This window comes from Aythya fuligula, chromosome Z (genome assembly GCF_009819795.1).
Source record: "Aythya fuligula isolate bAytFul2 chromosome Z, bAytFul2.pri, whole genome shotgun sequence".
In the NCBI taxonomy this organism is placed as follows: Eukaryota; Metazoa; Chordata; class Aves; order Anseriformes; family Anatidae; genus Aythya; species Aythya fuligula.
Window position 1 is genome coordinate 19,152,088 of NC_045593.1, and position 22,419 is coordinate 19,174,506.

Consider the following 22,419-nt stretch of genomic DNA (forward strand, 5'->3'; position numbering starts at 1 on the left):
CTTTGAGCCCCTTTGGGGAATAGAGCTGTTAAATTATATAAAACCATGCAAAATTACTGCTTAGCTAGATAATACTGTTTTTTTTTTGTTGTTGTTGTTTTGTTTTGTAGGCATACCAAAAAGGACGGGCTGCTGTATTTTTCATATTTGCTCAATCTCAAGAAATTCTATAGCTTTCCTAAAAAAAATAGTCACCACTATTTCCTCAATACAAGCAAATAATGTATTCCTCTAGTATTACCTGTGGAATGCACACAGAGCCATTTACACATATCAACAGCTATTTATCTACAGCATCTGGCAAGCTGTCTTGTGTAGTCTCAACATTTCACTTTGTTGTGCTAAATACGAACCACCACACTGTATTCATTCAGTTATTGAAAAGCATTTTACAAACCACATGCAAAATTCTAATTGAGGCACCCTCCCTGAAGTAACATCAATTGAAAAGTCTTATTAACAAAACAATAAGCACATCTCTTCATCCAGTGCTTGGAGGTAATGTCATATGGAGACCAAATAGGAACTGTTGGTATTCAGACACTGAATTCCAAATGTTAGTTTTCTGTCTTAACAGGATTCAGTTGCTAGAAGCAAAGATTAAACAACTCTTTACTACACAATCATTCTGTTGCTCAGTATTTGTCATACCTTTTGCATTTAAAATCTTCTGGATTAAACTGTATATTCATGATTCCATAATTGCTTTCATCACCTCCAACAGGAATCAAGAGAGGTTTGGTGTCCTCTTCCATATTTGATGGATTCACTTCTTTTTTTTTCTAGATTCTGACAGTTATTCTAATCTAAAGAAAGGAAAACAGAAAAACACAGTTAAGTAAAACTGTGTACCTGTTATTAATTTAACAATGGCAGAGTCCCACAGAAGCTTCAGGAGATCCTGAGATGAAAACAAACAGAAAGTCCGTTTAATTTGTTGCTTAAGAGTTCTTATTTCATAATGCAAACATCCCAGGTTAAGTAGAGCAGTTACAATATTTTTATAACATACTACCCATTTAAGTGGTCAATATACCATTGTGCTCTCAATCTCTGTTACTATCACACCAGGCAATATTAACTAAAGCATTATGATGGACACTGTCTTTATGTTGGGACTGAAACAGGTTTGTAAAAACAACATTCAGAATCTGAATTTCTTTTGAGCTACCATTGCTAAGAATCAAGCACACCACGTGGAAAGTAATGTTAAGTGTATTTATATGTAGGTCATATTCCATGATTTTCATGAGACTCCTCAGTCCTTACTGCCCCACTTTAAGACCACTGTGATTTTTAAGAGTTGTATTTCCGATTTGTAACCGAACAGCTGAGAAAAATTTATTACAGTTATTAGAGCTATTGTTTCAATAATTTACTTCAGACTTTACAGCAAATACATATGCAGTTTTTTGGTGTACTTCCCATAACAATAATAAAGATCAGATTATAACAGTCTATCATGTTCAGGCTCTTTGAATTAAAGGCAATGAGTGGTTTAATAATGCATTAATAATTAGGTGTTGTATGCATTCAGAGTGGTCCTAAAAAGCAGACTGCTTTTAAGCAAATGGAATTCTATTTGCTTAAACTGAATTGCAGACCTCACAAGGGACTTGCTGTGGTCTCATGTTCAGCTGAACAAACATAATGGCTTTAACAGCTGTCATCCCTGCTACTGCCTGAAGAATTCCCCACATATGAAGAAAAACAGTAGAGGTATCTGCTTTTTTAGGGGGACTGTTCCCTGATGCTTTAGTATGTTAGGCAGGCTGGTGGAAAGATGGATGGGAACTAGAGCTGGCAGAAGGAAGGATGGCACAGGATGGTAAGATAGAATGAGGTAGGCATCATCCTTCTACATCTGAAAGAGAGGATGAAGAACACAGGAGAGGTAGCAGTTTTCTACTGAGTTGACATTCGGGGGCCCAAGAGCTGCCATTGCTAAAGGAGGTGTGCAAAGATGGTGAAGGAGAACACGGGGTGTTGGGGGGATGCAAAAGCACCAACATGGGTTCAAACTGCCTGGAAGCGCATTTTAGAGAACAGGCTTCTGTTGTGTGCAGAGCACAGGTGACAGCTCTCTATTGTCAACTGGAGGTAACTACTGGAGGCTCCAGTTTCACGGAATTGCTGCTGAAAACACTAGTCCTGCCCTTGACTGCACAAAGGCATTTGTGTGGTCCCAATATTTAACTGGACTGGGAAAACTGATCTAAATGAAAATTAACCATTCTTTCCTGTGTTTTACATTTAGATCAGTTTTAAGCCTGGGGGTTGTTGTCCAGCTGCACACACGTACATGCTTGTACAAAGTAAGGGGCTCATGCCATTTCATCTGGAAGGGCTGACACCTCCCTCATGCCTTCAGCATACATGACACTACAGCCCAAGACATGAGAGACTTGAATGAAGTTTTAGTTTAAATGCATTACTTTGGTTCATTCATTTTAGCTCTGTAAGAGGTTGTAAGGAGTGATCAGTGATAATAAGACAACTGTGCAAGCCTTCTTTGCAGTCCCTGGTAGCATCACCTTTTTCCATTTTTGTCACACTCTAGTTTACGCTGAAGTCCTTACCTTCTACAGCAGTGCTGGCTTTAATTTGAATGTCTTACATTCTCTTTTTCTTCTAAACTCTTCTGGTGACTCTCAGCTTTCACATTCCTGCTCATTTCTTCTCTATTTTCTGCCTCCTCTACACACTGTCAAAATCGCTTTCCAAACCTGTCTTTACCAACCACTGTTTTCAAAGAGATTTCTTAATTGAAAGCAATATTCTGATTTCCTTTTATGTCACATACTGTTCCTTTCCAAACCCCATTTACAGCTTCCCTCTTGTTTATTTATTTCCTATTGTTTTCCCATATTTTTCTGTAGCTTTTAGTCACCTCCTTCCTCTCTGCTGATTACCTTTTATGCCTTGCACACTCCCACAGTTTAATTCATCTCAGTGCACATCTACTTCCTCCAGCTAACTATTTCTGAAAGAAAAGTGTGGGCCCGAGATTTCATCCACTGCTACAACTATCCACCTGTTCCTCTGCCATTCCCAAGCCCTTCCATATCCTTCTGACTGAACCTCAAGGCAACAGTTTTTATGGCTTTATTTTTTGGCTTTATCGGTCATCTCTAGAGTTTACAGCTTCTTTCTTACTAAGACAGTAAGCATCAGGTGGAAGATGGATAATCCTGCATGGTTTTTTTATTCCATTCTATTGTCTTTTCCAGCTCAACATTCTGCATGCTTTTTATGAAGAGGCACACACCCCCATCTCTCAGAAGCTGAGATCCCTCACTCCTGCATTCTGCAGCCTCTTCATTTGAGTTTAAATCACACTCTGGATTTAGCTATAAGAATGCAGATGAAAATTTTAAGTCCCTAGTGGCTCAACTGAAATTGGAAATAAACTCAAATCTCAAACTCTCATTAATGTTTTTAGCCGGAACTGTTCAGGAGATTGTGTTACTGAAATCCCTTCTTTCCACAGGGCCTGGTTTATGGTGTGGATTAAGAAGACATTAAAGGCTAATACAAAAACAGCTTTGAATTAAGACACTGCTTCCTTAAAACGTCCCTTAAACAATGTCTTTGTGCTTTGCAATTCAATCTGACATATGCTGAAAACACTGATCAGCAGTCTAACTTCCTCTGTGCTGTGACTATAAAGAACCCACAACATTTTGTAATATTCCATAAAGAAAAACAGTCCTTCCAAGACACAACATGCAATAACTTAGGCTTGAAAGCACTATTTTGGGTTAAAACATTGTTTCTTATTTGTCTCTTAAGGACCTACTTAAAAGCTGGATTGGTGAAAAGTGCTTATTGTTGAGAACAGATAGGTGAAGCTTATGACTAGCAAATTAATTACTTCACAAATAGACACAGGTACCTTATGTGAGGACTGTAGCTGGAACCAATGTAGCTTTAAAGAAAACTGCAGGCAGAAGAGTAATATGCAGAAAAATGAACCCGATAAACTTCTTTTTATCTAATTATCTAATTTTTAACCAATAACTCCTTTGGGCTGGATTGCATTCTCAATAAATATTTTTAATACACAGGACAGAGCCAGTTATGCTGTCTGGACTTACTGCTTGACACTTTTCTTTTCAATAACCACTTCTCAGCTGATTACTTCGCTAGTGTCCTAGTTACCTATCTAAAGCTTTTTATACTAGATATGTGATCTCTCCTCAACTAGTTCTGGAGGCTTATCTTTTAAAAACTTGTTATATGACAGGTTCTGTCACAGTCTTCAAATCCTATAAGGAAGACTGGGAAATAAAGTATAAAGAATTATTGCTAAAAATCAAAACTGCAGGACAAACTTCATCCTGTTTGTGTATCTTATGGTACACTGTGGTCACAGTTTTCACGTGGCCACTGCTGCATTCTAAGAATTATAATGGACCTCTGGGAATTACTGTATAGCTACTTGGAAATGGAGACAATAGCTTTAAGGTCACCTGACTTATTTGTTATCACACTGGAAGGGGTAAGAGATAGTCTTTGGCTAGCTCCATGCTGAAGAGGCAAAACAAGTTTTAGGCTTGACGCTGCCCTGAAGCTTTTGTGCTATTAAGCCATACAAACTAAGATTTTTGTGCAAATAGGAAAAAGGTTTCTGCTAATGGTAATGTACCTAGCGTAAGTGATACGAATTCATGACACAAAGTCTTCAGCAGTGCTGAGTTAAAGGTGGCGTTGCTCTCTGTTGCTCATTCTCGCAATCCTACCTCTCGTCCTGTTTGTGGTGGCACAGCTATTTGTTTTCTTTCTCATCTTGGTGCAACAGACAGAACCAGGGAATAGATTTGGCTAAAAAAAAAAGTAAATCCAGAAAGGAAGATTACTGCTTTGGATCTAGACTAGGATTGTGTGGGCTGTAGTTCTACAGAACCAGAAGTTTCACTGTACGGTTAAAGAGATACAAATACAGTTTGCTAGGAAAGACAATACTGCTGCAAGCATCGGTAAAACCAAAGCCCAAAGGACAAGCTGTGTCTGACAGTATGTTCCCCATTTTTTATCTCCCCTGCTTAGGTCCTACTTTGTATAACTGCAAAATGAAGGTATGCTAGTGCTGTGCACTGCTGAATGATATTAAATATTTGGAAAGCAACAAATTAACTCTCAAACTGAGCATTCACAATAGTACTGTTTTTGTTGTTGTTGTTGTTGTTTGTTTGCGGGGAGGTGGGGGGAGCTTATTCCCTATCCCTAAAGTAAGAATGGTAATACAAGCTGTGTCTCATACATGTATTGTGAACAGGAAGTAACTTCCAAGGAAGACTCAACTGTAATTCATACTAAGCACTGCAAAAACTTCCACAAGGAACAGTTACAGTCTGTTGAACAACAAGTAAGGAAGATAGTCTTATTCAAAAGTGGACTGAACACTATCACTTTGCTGCTCTGCTGCTGCTCAGACAAAACCGTTTCAACTCTGAGAACTGTTCAGCTTCAAAAAAAATAATGATCAGGTAACTGAATATTTCTGATCCTCCGAGGACAGGCAGATGACACTTGAGTTCTCCAGCCTGGAGAAAAGGAGGCTCAGAGGTGGCCTCACTGCTCTCTGCAACTTCCTGAGGAGGGGAAGTGGAGAGCGAGGTGCTGGGCTCTGCTTCCTGGGAACTGATCACAGAACATGGAAACAGCACAAAGCAGCACCAGGGGAGGTTCAGACTGCACATTAGTAAAAAATGCTTTACCACGAGGGTGGTCAAACAATGAAATAGGCTTCCCAGAGAGGAGTTGATGCCTGTCTGTATTTCAAGGAGCATTTGGAAAAAACCCTCATTATGCTTTCATAGGATCAAAGAATCATTTAGGATGAAAAAGACCTCTAAGATGAAGTCCAGCTGTTAACCTAGCGCTTTCAAGTCTACCACTAAGCTATATCCCTAAGCACCACATCTACAAATCTTTTGAAGACCTCCACAAATGGTAACTCAACTGCTTTCCTGGGCAGGCTGTTCAAATGCCTCACAATCCCTTCAGTGAAGAAGGGATTGCATATTTCCTTTATTTTAGGTTGCATATTAGGAACAGCAGAGTTGAATGATGACCTCCAGGTAGGGTTTCACAAGAGCAGAGCAGAGGGGGAGAATCACCTCCCTCCACCAGCTGGCCATGTTGCTTACGATGCAGCCCAGGATATGCACCTCTCCTGGTGCAACCTGATGCCATTTTTTCTTTCCCATCGCTTGATGCTTGGGAGAAAGGAGAAAAGATGAACCCACTGCACCTCACTACAACCTCATTTGAGGTACTTGTAGAGAGCAATAAGGTCTCCTCCAAACCTCCTTTTCTCCAGGCTAAACAACCCGTTCCTTAGCTGCTCCTTGTAAGACTTGTTCTCTAGGCCCTTCACCAGCTTCACAGGCCTTCTTTGGACATGCTCCAGCACCTCAATGTCCTTCTTGTAGTGAGGGGCCTAAAACTGAACACAGTATTCAAGGTGCAGCCTCCCCAGAGCCAAATATAGGAGGACAATCACTTCCCTAGTCCTGCTGGCCAAGCTAATTCTGTTCCAAGCCCTGATGCTGCTGGCCTTGGCCACCTGAGCACACTGCTGGCTCATATGCAGCTGGCTGCTGACCAATACCCCTAGATCCCTTTCTGCTGGGCAGCTTTCCAGCCGCTCATCTCCCAGCCTGTAGCTCTGCTTGGGGTTGTTGTGCTCCAGGTGCAGGACCCAGCACTTGGCCTTGCTGAATTTCATACAGTTGGCCTCAGCCCTTAGTCTGGCCTATCCAGATCCCTCTGCACAGCCCTGCTACTCTTGAGCAGATTGACACTCCTGCCCAAGTTGGTGTCGTGTACAAACATATTGAGGGTGCATTCGCTCCCCTTGTCCTGATTATTGATAAATACATTAAAGAGGACTAGCCCCAGTACTGAGCCCTGGCGGACACCACTGGTTACAGGCCTCCAGATGGATTTAACTCCATTCACCACAATTCTCTGGGCCCAGCCACCCAGACATTTCTTTTACCCAGTGAAGCATATGTCCATCCAAGCCATGAGCAATCAGTTTACCCAGAAGAATGAATGCTATGGGAAACAGTGTCAAAACCCTTACTAAAGTCTGGTAAATTTAAGTTTTGGTTAGCCTTGAAGTGGTCAGGCAGTTGGACTAGATGAGCTTTGAAGGTCCCTTCCAACAGACCCATTCTGTTCTAATCCATATGTACCAAGAAAACTATTATTACCTAGACAATTCTAATCTTCATTAAATGCAGCCAGGTTTAATACTCCAACTTTTGAGTATTTCAACTTTGCAAACTTTGTCCTCTAAAATACAGGTTTCTATGTTTAATTATCTAACTCTAGTTTCACTTAAAAATGTATTTGGTAATTAATAAAATATCCTTCTACGATGGGATTATAGTGTTGGTAGATAACAGACAGCAATTGATGTAAGCCACCTACACTTGTGCCAAGTCTGTGACACTGTCCTGCATGACATCCTTGTCTCTGAACTGGAGAGACATGGATTTGATGGATGGACCACTTGGTGGCTAAGGAATTGGCTGGATGGTCACCCTCAAAGAGTTGCGGTTGATGGCTTGATGTACAGGTGGAGATCCAGTGATAAGTGGTGTTCATCAGGGGTCAGTACTGAGATCAGTGCTGTTTAACATCTTTGTCAGTAACATGGACAGAGGGATCAAGTGCACCCTCAGTTTGCCAATGACACCAAGCTGTGAGGTGCAGTCGATATGCTGGAGGGAAGGGATGCCATCCAGAGGGACTTGGACAGGCTTAAGAGGTGGGCTTCATGAAGTTCAACAAGGTCAAGCACTAGGTCCTTAAACTGAGTCAGGGTAATCCCAAGCACAAATAGAGGCAGGGTGGAGAATGGATTGAGAGCAGGATGAGAAGGACCTGGGGGTGTTGGTTGATGAAAAATAGGACATGAGCCTGCAATGTGCACTTGCACCAGAAAGCCAACCATATCCTGGGCTGCATCATAAGCAGCATGGCCAGCTGGTGGAGGGAGGTGATTCTCCCCCTCTGCTCTGCTCTTGTGAAACCCTACCTGGAGGTCATCATTCAGCTCTGCTGTTCCTTTTCAGGATATAACTTCACTGGTTGCCTGTGATGAAGCTGTCTTAGAATGTCCTCTCGACCTATTTATAATTCTCCCATAAACATTTGAAGTTCTGTATCAGAAAAGTGGTAAGAGGTAACAGGTGAATGAGAACTTACTAATCCAGGTTTTCTGCTGCTGGTGTTCCACAAAACTGTGAAACAACACAGGTGTGAAAGGTGCTTTTCCCAGTCCCACTTTGGGCTACACTCTACAAGACTTTCAGGTGGTATTGAAAGCAGGGCTGAACCTTTTTTAATACTCACTTCTCTGTCCCTTTGCTTCAGCTTTTACTGCCTTGCAGGTTCTCTCTTTCTTAGTTAAAAAGACTTAAAAGTTTCAGGGAGTGAAGACAAGGACCCAGCAGACAGATAACCTTCAATTTAGCCTGGAGGCTGTGTTGTGACTTGGTGTTCTTTGCACTGGAGGACAAAACCACATTACAGTTTGCTTGTATTGTGAACCTAAGCTTGTATCTGGTATGTCTACAGGCACGTGTATCATTGTTTTAAGGTGAGAACCCACCTGGACAGGTTAGTACAGACTTACAGCCCAGGCTACAGAAGAAGGTTACCAAACAGGTTTATACCACAGCCCTCACAAAACTTCTTTGTTAGTCAGTTATCCTAGTCATCCCACAAGCACAGGCTGCGCTCTGCTGGGTTGTAGGACTGCTGTTCACCAAAGAACTCTTCACGCAGGGCAGGTGGAAGAAGGCAGAAAGGGGAGCTACCATCACAGCCTCTAGAGTTCCACCGGGGTGCCAGTGCAGCTGGAAATCCTGGCAGAACAGCATCTGCAGCTCTGAGAGCTATTTCTACAACAGCTCCATGTCAGTAAAGGTGAAGTCGCTACACAGATGCTAGCACTGGTTCTGCAATAATTTCTTTGTGTAGGAAGAAGACCCAATGGACAAGTCATCATAGACAAAGTCTTAATTTGGAAGCCATGCATCTTAAATTATCACAGACTTAAATCAACTTTAACTTGTTACTTTTTAACTTGCTTAATTACAACTACAGCCTTACAGAAGCAATTTTGCCACCAAAAACTGTTCTTATGTGCAACAGTAGTTTCCTTTTCTTTGAGATATCTGGTGGTTCCTTTACGCATAGCTCCCTGTCAACTAGATTTCACAAATCAAACTGTGACAAGTTAACCTGTTTCATTCTCATTTAAACTCATCACTCTCATAACCCCACCTCACAATCATGATTTAAATACTAGGATCCACTAATACTAGCATTTACTTCAAATAAGGAAAACGATTTTTAAAAGTTCTACTTGGCGTGACCTGGTCTTCTCTTAAATTCTGAGCTGATGAATGGATGAATAAAGGTCATGGCATAAATCTAAAGTAAACTGCAGGCTATGCACATAGAAACTGTGAGAAACAAGCATATTCTACATTGAAAAACAGGAACTCCAAAGACAGAAGAGTTCCTTAGTTCCTTTTTTGGGGCAATAGACCCTAGCTTGTTAGGGACTGAAGAATGCTATAGTGCTTGTAAGACTATTAGCATATATTCAGAGCTCCTTAAAACTGGCACAGCTTGCCACAAGTTAGCTTGTCCCTACTCTCCTAGATCCGTATTGGTTGAAGATAACTAAAATGCATAACAAGTGTAAATTAATAACTGCTTCAGTAGAAAGCACTCTTGTTGATACAAACTGCACTGCTGTTGAGCTCCTACGTACCTTGGGCAGAACCAATGGGTACGTGGTCACTGACAGATGATACCTATGTAAAATTAAAAAGAAATGGAACAATAACTTGTCTTCAACAGCTGAAGCCTTTGTTATTTGCATATAGGTGTTGGTGTGAATCCCATTGCATATTTGTGTGAATCCTAAAGACACAGGTATAGGAATGGGAACAATGTTAGCACCTTCGTCCTTATGCTATGTTTTTACCACCACCCTTTAAAAGGGCCCGGGCCCCACGGGCTGGTTACGACCGATTTAAGCCTTTCCCTGATTTACGAACCCCCTGAAAGGCCTCCACGCCCCGCACAACGCCCGCTGCCCGGTTAAGTTTCCCCCCCGCGGTACTTGGCGCTGCAGCCGGGCGGCTCCCCCGTGCCCCCCGCCCCGCTCCCTCCTCCCGGCACCCGCCGCTCCCCTACCTGCGGCGGCGGCGGCGGCAGGAAGCGGGCCGGGGCCGTGCCGGGGCTGCCGGCGTGCCGGGGAGCGCAGTTCCGCGGGCGGGCCCGCGGCCGGGAGGAGGGCGCGGGGCGGTGCTGCTGCGGGGCGGCGCTGCTCGCGCTGCGCTGCGCTGCGCTGCGGGGCCGGCCGGGGAGCGGCAGCAGCGGGCTGTGGCTCAGCGTGTCCTGCGCCGGGCCGCCCGCTGGGGCGGATAAGCGGGATGTGGCTGCACGTGGAGGCTCCAAACAGCCCTGAAAAAAAAATAGAATTGGACTTGTTAGTGACAGTTGGTCGTTGTGTAGTAGTCTGTCTACAGCTTGTGTAGGTTTAGCTGAGAAAATAAGGAAGCAGAGAGGCAGGTGCATTTAATACTGATTCCAAACGCAGTGGTTGTCTGTCACAGAGCACTGCTGCTCACAGAAATTCGCTGTTTTAAAATCGCTTTGTTGTTGTGGCTCCTAGTTAACTCAAGTGTCATATGTCCTTTTCGTAGTTCAGACACTGGTTAAAGTAAAACTGAAGGGATTTTTATAGCTCATGGTTAGGGAAACTGCTGAATTGCATTGCATGCAAGGAAAACAGCAAAGATAGCTTTCCCACGTGAGAAAGATATTTCAAAACAAGCTAGACACCAATCCCCGCCTGTACTCCTTCCTCAAGCACAGCCCAAGACAGATTGCATGGACAGCAGGACTATTCCTGTGAGAAAACCGCTGTGTAATCTGAATTTCAGACTGCGGGAGGAAATGAGGCAGCAGAGACTACCACCATCCATCATCACCCTGAAATTCGGCTACATGCGTGCAAGCTGAGTCAGACCAAAACTTCTACTTTGTGTAATGCAGAAAACTCACTGTCATCTTCTGCACCTGAGCCACCCTTAGAATGCAAGAACCTTGCTGTTTCTGGGTATTTGAAGATTTTGGTCAGGGAGTCAGGAAGTCCTGCCACCTGCTGCACAAGTCTGAAACGCAGTACAAACACCACATGCTGGCACTATAAAGTGAATAAAACAAAAACACACAGAAGCAGAGATGTAATTTTTCCAGCATGCGAGAAGCTACTCTTACTCTTCCAGTGTCACTCTAGTCTTCAAGAAGGGCAAGAGGGAGGATCCAGGAAACTACAGGCCACTCAGTCTCACCTCTGTCCCTGGAAAGGTGTTGGGACAGCTTGTTCTGGAAGCCATCTCCAAGCAATTGGAAGAGAAGAAGGTTACGAGGAGTAGCCAGCATGGATTCAGCAAGGGGAAGTCATGCTCAACCAACCTTGTTGCCTTCTATGATGGCATCACCAGCTGGGTAGATGGGGGGAGAGCGGTGGATGTCATCTACCTTGACTTCAGCAAGGCTTTGATGCTGTCTCCCATGACATCCTGATAGCAAAGCTGAGACAGTGTGGGATAGAGGAGTGGACAGTAAGGTGGGTTGAGAACTGGCTGACTGGCCGAGCTCAGAGGGTGCTGATCAGCGGCACAGAGTCTGGCTGGAGACCTGTAATTAGTGGTGTTCCCCAGGGGTCGGTGCTGGGTCTGGTCTCGTTCAACATCTTCATTGATGACCTTGACGAAGGAATAGTGTCTGCCCTCAGCAAGTACGCTGATGACACAAAGCTGGGAGGAGTGGCTGACACGCCAGGAGGCTGTGCTGCCATTCAGCGAGACCTGGACCGGCTGGAGAGATGGGCAGGAAGAAACCAATAGGTTGACCATGAGCCAGCACTGTGCCCTCATGGCCAAGAGGGCCAATGGGATCCTGGCATGCATTAAAAGGAGCGTGGCCAGCAGGTCAAGGGAGGTGATCCTCCCCCTCTACTCTACCCTAGTCAGGCCTCACCTGGGGTACTGTGCCCAGTTCTGGGTTTCCCAGTACAAGAAAGACAGAGATCTTCTGGAAAGAGTCCAGCGGAGGGCCAAAAAGATGATACAGAGCCTGGAGCATCTTCCCTATGAGGAAAGGCTGAGAGACCTGGGTCTGTTCAGCCTGGAGAAGAGAAGACTGAGAGGGGATCTCATCAATGTGTATAAATACCTGAGGGGTGGGAGACAGAGGGATGTGGCCAACCTCTTTTCATGGGTTTGTGGGGACAGGACAAGGGGCAATGGCTGCAAGTTAGAGCACAGGAAGTTCTGCACCAACATGTGAAGGAACTTCTTCATGGCGAGGGTGATGGAGCACTGGGACAGGCTACCCAGGGAGGTTGTGGAGTCTCCTTCTCTGGAGATATTCAAGGCCTGTCTGGACGCCTACCTGGGCAACCTGTTCTAAGGAATCTGCTTTGGCAGGGGGTTGGACCTGATGATCTCTTGAGGTCCCTTCCAACCCCTTCAATTCTGTGATTCTGTGATACTCTTGCAAGCCTGCCTACTGTGTCCTGTGCTATGAGAGACTTAGATGATTATAACCATAGAAGATACATGGCTTGCATTCTTGGTCATTAATTAGTCATTGAGTTCTGCTGGGAAAAATGTTTTATTGCAAGAAATGATTTGCCAGCAAGCAAGCCTGAGAGAAGTCTTGTGATTCTCCTGCTCCCTCATAAAAAAATGCTGCCAAAAGCTGTCTTTACAAGTGTATTCCATAACTGCCCTGCAGTATTTATGTCGGGGCTTTCTGTTCTGGTGACACATGACCTTTTGGGCAAAGCTTGTCTTTTGCTTCATGTCTGGGTAGCGTCTAGGAAAATGGGAACTTAAATTCATTTAGTACCTCTTGATACATCTGTAAGACAAAGAGAATATTAAATATAGCTATTAAGAAGAATTCTGTCAAGCACTATGTTGAATCACCTATTGATTTAGCTTTAAGGCATACTTTGCAACTGTAGTTGTAATATAACTGTAATATGCACAAATTCATAAATTGAGGCATTACAGAACTTTATAGTACATGAATAAAGATTTTTTTTTTCCATCGTTGCAATCATAGTGATCATCTGGCTAACAAAATTACTGCTTTTTTGTTGGTGGTGGTGTTTTTTTTTTTTAATTATTATTATTATTAGATATTTATATTTCTCCATATGTCTTTCTAGAAAAAAAAAAAAAAGTAATAGCACATCAGGATATCTATATTAAACACCATAAACTCTGTTAAATGTTAACTTTTTTTTTTTTTTTTTTTTTTTTTTTTTAACGGGGTAAAGAGAAAGCATGTCTTGTATATAAATAAAACCAAAGATTTAATGTTAGTATAATTTAAATCTTAAGAACCTAACCGTTATTAGTACAGGCCTAATTTTAACACATAAAGAAAGAAGGAAATTGTTACGCACACACTTACTTTCCACCTAACCCTTTTCCTGGTGTCATTAGAAGAGTGTATCCAAATCTCCCATTCAGAGAATTACAGAGACAGTGTAGCTTCTCTACAACAGAAGACATTAAAGTTCTCAGACAGGCATACAGTTTTTCAAACAGTCTTTCAGACTTGAGGGAAATAAATTGAACGTGGTATAATAGGCTAATGAGGATATATCACATTCATGGAATGGTTTTAAGCTTTTCAGGGTAAGTACTACTAGAGTATTCCACAGCTATACCGTTCAACACTGAAGAAGTTACAGAGATGTGTACTGCATCAGCAGCTGAGAAACATGAGCAGAAATGCTGGAGAACGCGCCCAGATTTTTAGAAGATGCGGTGCGCTGATACGAATTCTATCTGTGCTCCTCAGTACTTCAACAGGCAGACAGCTCCTGAGACAGGGTTTCAGCCCTTCTGGCCTCTGCAAGTCTGGTGTAATGACAAAACTTTGGGAATGGGATCTTCTTCTTCATGTTTTACTTTGAAAACGCACAGCGTGTCTAACCCAATTTTAGCTTAAATTGGGTAATTTAAGTATTCCATTCTAGCCAAGGGGCACGTTGCCGATTAGCTGTTGTTTCATACCAACCAACCCCCAGGCACAGGGGACAACCCATCCCCCTATCCCCCCATCCCCATCGGGGGCAGCTCCTGCCACCTCAGCGACCTAACGACCCCTGCTAACGCCCGCCCCTAACGGTCCTAACGGCCCATCCCCCCCTCGCCCCCCCGGCCCGCCTTGCCGGAGTGGGGCGCGCGCGCATGCGCGGGAGTAGCCGCCCGGCTCCCCGATTGGCCAGCGGGCGAGGCACGTGACGCGCCAGCACGTGGCGGCGGCGTTATCAGGGGTGTCGGCGGCCGCCGCCATTTCTTTTAGGCGCGGAGCGGGCGGGGGTGAGGGCGGGAGGGGGCTGCGCGGCGCCGGGGCCCTCGGTGGGACTCGTGGGGGTCTGGGGGGGGCCGTGGGGTTTTTTGGGGGGCTGGTGGGGGTGTGTGGGGCCGGTGGGGTCCGCTAACGTGTGTGTTCTCCCGCAGGCAGGCTCGGCAGCGCACGCCATGCACCAGGAGGACTGGGAGGCTGAGATCGGGGAGGAGGCAGCGCCTCGCCTGCCGCCCTCGGGGGAGACGGTACGGGGCGGGGGGCGAGGGTAAAGCCATAAAAATGGTAAAAATGTTTGGAAGTGCTTCGGGGAGGGCAGGCAGGGCTGAAGGCGTGTCCCGAGGACAGGCGGAGGACGCTGGGGTTGTCCCTTCTGGGGAAAAGGAGGCTGAGAGGTGATTTCAGTGCAGCTTCCTGAGGAGGGCAAGCAGAGAGGGATGAGCTGGGCTCTGCTCCCTGGGAATTGATGTCAGGACACAAGGAAAAGGCATAAAGGGCCACCAAGGGAGATTTAGACTGGACACCAGACCTGTATGCAGTGAATGTGGCCAAAAGTGGGGCAGGCTTCCTAGCAAAGTGGCTGATGCCCCATGCCTGTCTGTGTTAAAGAAGCATTTGGTTAATAAGCCCATAGTAGTGCTCTTTAATTTCTGGTTACCATGAAGCAGTCAGGCAGTTGGACTTCTGGCTGGCCGTGAAACAGGCAGTTGGATGAGATGATTTTTGACTTCCAACTGAACTACTCCGAATTCTAGATGGGTGCTACCTGTTTCGTCCACCCTGCAGTCTAAGCGGCTGTCAGGCTGTCACCAGTACCGTGTTCCTGAAGAATCAGGAAGTAGCTGTCCTTAAATCATTTTTTGAGAAGACTGTGGTTTTGTAAAAAGTGGCAGCAATTTCAGTCTCTCAAAACTTAGAGGTGCTGTGCCTCCCTGGAGACTCCGGGGCCTGGTGTAGAAGTCAGCGTTAACTCTCCTGTGTGCTTAATGTTGCTTCCTCACATTGGGTTGTGAAAGGATGCCTACTACAGTTAGGTCTTGTTCTTAAAAAAAAAAAAAAAAAAAGCGTGGCATAAACGTGACACATGTACTTGTTCAGTAGCTCACTAATTCTAATAAATGGGCTAGGAATTGAGGGCCTGAGTGTATAAGCTAATGGATCTGCACAGCCTGGAGGGGAAATAGCCAAAAACTTAGTTGAGTAGAGACTTGAAGTTGCAAATTAGTTATGGTGAGAAGTCTTAGTAAACTTCTGTATCGCTTGAAAGGGAAATTTTCTGTTGCCTGCCCTTGTGCCTCTTGTAATGCCTTTCTGTTCCATTCTGTATGTCAGATATAGTGTCTGAGGTTGTAAGATAAATAGAAAAGATCACTGTTTTTTGGGTTTTGGTAGGTTATATTTTGCTCAAGTCAGATCGGTTTGATGGCCCTTATTGCTGTCTTGAATAATGAAAGAGCAGTGGTGAGAGGTGGACCTGTATTACTCAGGAATAGCAGAATTATGTCTTACTCTGAGCTGTGCATAGAAAAACATGCTGTGAGAGAAAACTAATTTCTCTCAGCTCAGTTGATGCCCTTTGGTATTTGCTGTCCTTTTCTGCTGACAGTCACTGAATCACTGATTTATTCACTACAGCAAATGGAATGTGAGTCTCTTGCAGCTGATCTTTCTTAATACTTCATTTTTTGTTGTTGCCAGCTGTATGACCTTAAATGTACAGGTGCAATAATAAAGGTGGGGAGTTGCCCTGTATGAGGATTGGAGATAGGGCTTGGTATAACCTTTACAGTATGTTTTTGCAAATGTAGAAGGCTGCTTTAGAAGCTGACTGCCTAAGAGAGGTTTCCTCCCCATCAGCTGTTCACTTGCTGCTGTCTTGTCCAAGTACCTGTGCTTGTTCAGTGCTTCTCTGTGGACTTTTAACCTTCTAAACTGAGGACCCCTCTGTGTGTTGTTGAGGGGAAAATGGCTGAGCTGGTAAAGGAATCAGTGGAACCTTATTTCTCCATGGTAGCACTATGAGAGCTATGTTGACTCAATTTGCTAGGAAAACTACAGTGTTACAAGATGGGAGCGTGCACTTTCAAGCAGCCTTAAACACATACAAACCAAGTTTTCATTGTATTTGTAGCTGCATATATGTAAGGGGTCCCAGGGTCATTGTCTTCTACAATTAGCATGGTCTCTATTCTGTGAAGGGATTCAATGCTCTTGGTATTTTAGAACTTAATACCCAGCTCTTTAGGGAAGAAGGACAAAGACACGTGCATCCTGTCTGGGCTTACGTAGAAGCTGTATTTCCAGACCCTTCCAGATGTATTTCCCAGTCTTTCTAAGAGGATTTCCCACTCTTTCCCAGAGTTTCCAAGCTCTTGAGAATCTGTCATATATCCAGAAATAAGTGGAGTGTTTACTTCTTTTCAGTCTTCTGTTTAAGTTGCTTCTTTGAATTGTCCCTACTGCTTTTTGCCCTAAGTGAGCTGGACTATTAATTCTAGAGTTTGCAAACATGGTTCACTTAGATTGAAACTGGAGAAGGATGCTCCTAGAGTTCAATCTGAATTAGATTCCTGGCAGCAGAAAAGTTACGGTAAGGTCTGCATGTAGTACATTTAAGTTGGTGAACTGTGTGCAGCTTAATGGCCTCATGAGTTTGGGAGCTGGTGAGAAGAACTCTTAAAATACAGTTCTGGAGTTGTTACCTCAGTAGGGTGATTGTAGGTACCTGCCGTAGGGTGTGGTTCTGAGTGAAATTTTGTGTATAAATTCCTCCTATTAAATCTTGCTGTTTTATTACATAGCAAAATCTTTTAAAAGAGTGAAATTACGTAGCGAAATGAAGGATAAGATGCAGGAGTGTAATGGGACAACTAAAGAATAATGTTTTGCTAGTTGTGGTATCAGAAGAGACTGCAGTAAATTTGAGGAGGATCTATAGTGATAGTTGGCATTGCTATTAATGATCTTACAGGTTGAGCCTTGAGGAGTAGGGAGGGTGATGAGAGATGAATTGCCTATCCAGATAGATGTATGAGGCTGAAAGTAAGGTTGCTAAAGGAGGAATAGTAACATGCTTTCAGAATAATAATTTTACTATTTGGATTTAGTTTCCTGTAATGGTTTGCATAAAGAGAAGTATGAAAGCTATTAGTAAAATCAGAAAAGCTTAAGATCGAAGTTAAAGCTTTGGTAGTTCTGTGATGTTCCTGAGTCAGATGGTGTTTTGGCTTACTAGTGTATGTCTAGCTTTTATTAAACAGGAGAAATTTTAACATGGCCTTTGCTGGAAATAAAACTAACCTTAATGGTATAATGTGAGTGTTAGGAGTTGTTCTGAACTGTTTCAAATGGAGTATGTGAATCTTTGAAGAGTTGAAGAGGGATGGGCATCTTCCAGATACTCCTGTTAAGATCATATGTAAGCATCCTTGAGAGAAACGCTGGAAAAGCTGTTGTGAAGCTGATAAAAACAGAATTCTATTTGTAGTGCTAACAGTCTGAAGCCTTCCTGAACTTACATTGACGAAAATAAAAAACTTTAAAAGGTAGTGGTATTGCTTTGTACAATAAATGTTTCTTTATTTGTATTTCCATTTTATGTTTGTTAGCAAGGGGATGGTTCTTGCCTCCATAAATCTGATGAGGCAAGATAAACTTTTCCCCATGTCAGCCATGTACAACTTGATTTTGGTGACATTTATGTGTGAACAGTATGCATTTTGTGTGCTGAAGTTTAAGAAACTTTTAAGAGAAATATCCAGAAAACTTGCATGTGAGTGCAGAAAGCAATTTGTTTCAAATGCAAGACATAGGAACGAACTGCATCTGTAGCTGTGTACTTCTGCTTGGTGTGAGGTTAACATCGTGCTGTCTTTTTTCTATCTGTAGGCTGGCTTCTCTGGCAGACCCAATGGCCCACCGCCTGGCTTCTGTGCCAGACCCAATGTCCGACCGCCTAGCTCCTCTGGCAGACCCAACGGCCCCCCATCCGGCTTCTCTGGCAGACCCAACGGCCCCCCGTCCGGCTTCTCTGGCAGACCCGATGGCCCCCCATCTGGCTTCTCTGGCAGACCCGATGGCCCCCCATCTGGCTTCTCTGGCAGACCCGATGGCCCCCCATCTGGCTTCTCTGGCAGACCCGATGGCCCCCCATCTGGCTTCTCTGGCAGACCCGATGGCCCCCCGTCTGGCTTCTCTGGCAGACCTGACGGCCACCCATCTGGCTTCTCTGGCAGACCCGATGGCCCCCCGTCTGGATTTGGTCAAAACATAAGCTCATCTGGTATGTTAAGGACACTTGAGATTTTACTGATACCTGTGGGAGCTATCGTGAACAGTTCAGGAGACTAAAGAAAACTGCAATATTAACATACTGTGATATTTTGATGTATCCCCATGCAGTAAGCAGCATTAAACTGTACAGATAATATAATGAGTAGGCTTTCCTTTTGACCCTCACTCCTTTTTTTTCCTGCAGTTGTACTGAATACAGTGTATGACTTGTAAAGAGTGAATAGCTGCGAGATGGAAAACCATTTTTACTACTGGCTGTGCTAAACGTGAACAGTATTAAAAATGAATATATACTATATGCAATGTTGCACAGTCCTGTCTTGACAAGACTCTAACAGCTATGTTGAAAATAAAAGGTCCGTGAAGCTGTTGAGCGGAAACTTACATCTGCATTTAAAAAAGAACACAAGATAAAACATTGATGTTTTGGCAAGTTTCCGTAAAATGCTCATTTCAATTAAGACTATGCCTTTATAAACTTGAACAGAAGCTTTAGTTTAAATAAGCCATGCTGAGGTTGTTGTTGGATGTAGTTTGTCCCAGGCTGTACTTAGTGTGCCTTTACAGTAGCCAGATCAGGAAACAAATTTTGCTTAGAACTGACAGAATGTGGGATAGGGCAGCCAGAATTCTCAATGTAGTTTATATACTTAGCAATGATCTTCACTGAAACTGCTTGGGGATATTTTAACTTACTCAAATAATGTCTGGGGTAAAAATAGCTCATGTTTAGTTGACACAACTGTGGAAGTACAACCTAAACTTTTAACAAGTTATATTTAGCACAAATTAGGTTAATATTGCTTAAGAGCAATTAGAACAGGGCAGTATGTTTACTGTTGATTTGTCATTCTCCTACCTCTTTGTATAAGTGAAAAAGCAGACCTACCTTTACCTAGTTCCATGTCCCCAGGATATTGGGAAATTAGGAAGGGTAGGAACCAGTTATTACTGGTGTTACTTGGACTCCAAATTTGAACAGTTACAGGAAGTAAAGAATTGAAGATAGGTGTTGCTTTCACTCTAGTACCGAAGAATTGCTTTATGAGAGCTTCAGGTTACTAACTTCAGTAATGGTTTGATGAAGAGCAAACAGGAAAGGCAGTGTTCATGAAGAATGGTTGTGTGATGCATGTTAGGTGGAAGTGAATGTGGCTTCATGGGTTTTGTAGCTCTTTCTGACTGAACTCTGCCTGTTAACTTTTCCATTGCACATGACAAAAATAACTAGAAATTCTCTCATCTGTACTGAATTCTCTCATTGTACTGAATTCATGGCATGGAATGCTTTTCTTGCTGAAGACCATGCTTCCACTGTCATCATTAACCATTATTCCTTTACTGAGCTAGGCACGTGTTATTTTGTATCAGTGTAAGCAGGTTGTGTTAGGCTGAAACAGGTAATTTCAATCTTTCTGGCTACTTCTAGTTGATAGGGAACTCAACCCATACTTTCAAGCACAAGTTATATTACTGAGGTTGCATACTTGTAGGCTAGATACAAGCAAACCTTATTTGATGTTCAAATAAGCACTTTTAAAGAACTGAAACTGTTCAGGAAGTCCAGAGGTGAGACACTTAGCTGGCAAGATCATGCACCTATTCTCAAGCTTGTTTAAAAGCGTTCATTAGTGTTAATTATTCTTCCCCTACAACATTACGGAAGAAACTGTCCTTTTTTTCTTTCAGGCTTCCAACTGATTCTTAAAGCTCATGGGCTGCTGTATTGTCTGCAGTGCACTTCTAGGCTTTATATGAATTATTGTTAATAATATAGCTCACTTGTTTGACATGAAATGGCATGAGTAGAACTAGTATGTGCAGGTTAAACTTACATTTTGACTTTTTGAATCAATACCTAGGTTTAGTACTTGGGTAAAGTCTTGTAATGAGTATAAGTTTAAAAGTATCGCATAACTGCAACTTAGTTTTTATAAAGTTTTGCTTTGACTTAAATCGCTGAATTGGTTCTAGTTTCTTTTTTTGCTGTAGTTTCTTGTAACCAATCATAATTGGTTGGTTGGAAAATAATGGTGCAGTGTGGTATGTTGGTGAATGTGCTAAGCATATCATGAAAGCAAGTTACTTGATTATCAGTTCTGTCGTCTTAGCTGTATAAACCTGTTTTTGTCCGTCTTTTTTAAGAAGAGGCAGAAATTTTGGAGGACAGAATGGCTGAGGGAACAAAAAGTACAAAACAAAGTACATGTTTTACTGATGAAGTATTTTGTTGGCGCAGAATTGTTGATACCAGATGGGACCTCTGGAGATTATCTGGTCGAAATGCCCTGCCAAGCAAGGTCACCTAGCACACATTGCACAGGACGGCATCCAGGCGGGTTTTGAGTATCTCCAGAGAAGGAGACTCCACAACCTTTCTGGGCACATGATGTGCTTTTCAAAATTTTGAATTAGCTGTGTATTTAAGGTGTAGATATCTCAGTGGAAGAGGAGTGATGATATAAGAAAGGATGAGGAACAAGAGTTAAAGAGTCCTCACATCTCTACAGGCAAATTGCTTTGGTCAAAGGAAGGCATTTTATTGTGTGATGAATGCTAGAATACAGATTCAATGATTGGCTAGGGATTTTGTTTCTTGCTACATTGATGTTTATATTGCTATGGACTACCCACATAAATCTTCAAGTGAACATCAATTTTGAACATTCTTCAGGCCACAGAAACAGCAGTTTAACACTTTGGAATTTTAGAAGCAAAGTCTCCTAACAGAGTAACTTGGTAGGGTACCAAACATAATGTTTGTTCTTTTTTTCCTTTATGACAGCCTCTTCTTGCATGCAGGTGACCTCTTCATTAACTGGTATGTTTGTACTGGGGAAAGCACAAGTGCTTAGTTTTTTTCAGTGGTAGCTTTGATTATGTTAAGCTGTTTTAACTTGGAAGGAAAAGAGTATTAGTGTTTCCTTAGTGTGCCATATGCTCATAAATTTGTCTAAAAGCTTGCAGAATCATTGTTTTGATTTTAGGTGTCATATCTTTATAATGGTTGTTGTGTAATCTGATCTTGAGTTTGATACTGCAGAATAGGGAACTTTGCTGCTACAGAATTGTTTGGGTTGGAAGGCACCTCTGAAGGTGGGACAGTCCAAATGGAGAAGGGTAAATTGTAGCAAGCCGTTCAGGACCTTGTCCAATGAAGTTTTGAATTTCTCTGAGGATGGAGTTTATACAGGCTGTCTGGGTGACTTGCCCAGTGTTTAACTACTGTGAGAATAACATTTTTTTATGTTTAATTGGAGTTTCTTATATTTCAATTTGTGTTCATTTCCCATTATCCTTTTGGTGTATACCACTGAAAAGAATCTGACAGTGTTGTCTTCATTTCTTCCTGTTAAGATATAAGAGGCCCTGAGACTTCTTGCTTCCAGGTGGACCAGTCCCAGCTCTCAGTCTCCTTGTATGACACAGTCCAGTCCTTTATCTTTGTGGTCCTTTGCTGGACATTAGTATGTTGATATTTCTTCGGTAATGGGTAGCACAGAACCACATACAGCATTGTAGGTGTGGTTTCATTAGAGGGCAACCTCCCTTCACTACCTAGCAGCATTCTTCGTAATGCAGCCTGGAAGGCTGTTGACTTCCTTTACTGCAAGGGCACGTTGTTGGCTTGTATTCAGCTTGTTATCCACCACAGCTCCCAGGCTTTTCTCTGCAAAGGTTCTTCCCAGCTGG

At 43.1% G+C, this 22,419-nt stretch overlaps 1 protein-coding gene across 1 annotated transcript in view; it reads right to left on the bottom strand.

The window, feature by feature from the left end:
• The window catches only part of SLC38A9 (solute carrier family 38 member 9), a 51,633-nt gene extending 41,386 nt beyond the window's left edge, over positions 1–10,247 (bottom strand). The window contains exons 1-2 of the mRNA XM_032206275.1: positions 10,231–10,247; positions 652–806 (exon numbers count right to left, since the gene is read on the bottom strand). Coding sequence (XP_032062166.1) covers positions 652–755 — 104 coding nt within the window. The 5' untranslated portion in view covers positions 756–806; positions 10,231–10,247. The remainder of the gene's footprint in view (positions 1–651; positions 807–10,230) is intronic.
• Between the last annotated feature and the right edge of the window lie 12,172 nt (positions 10,248–22,419).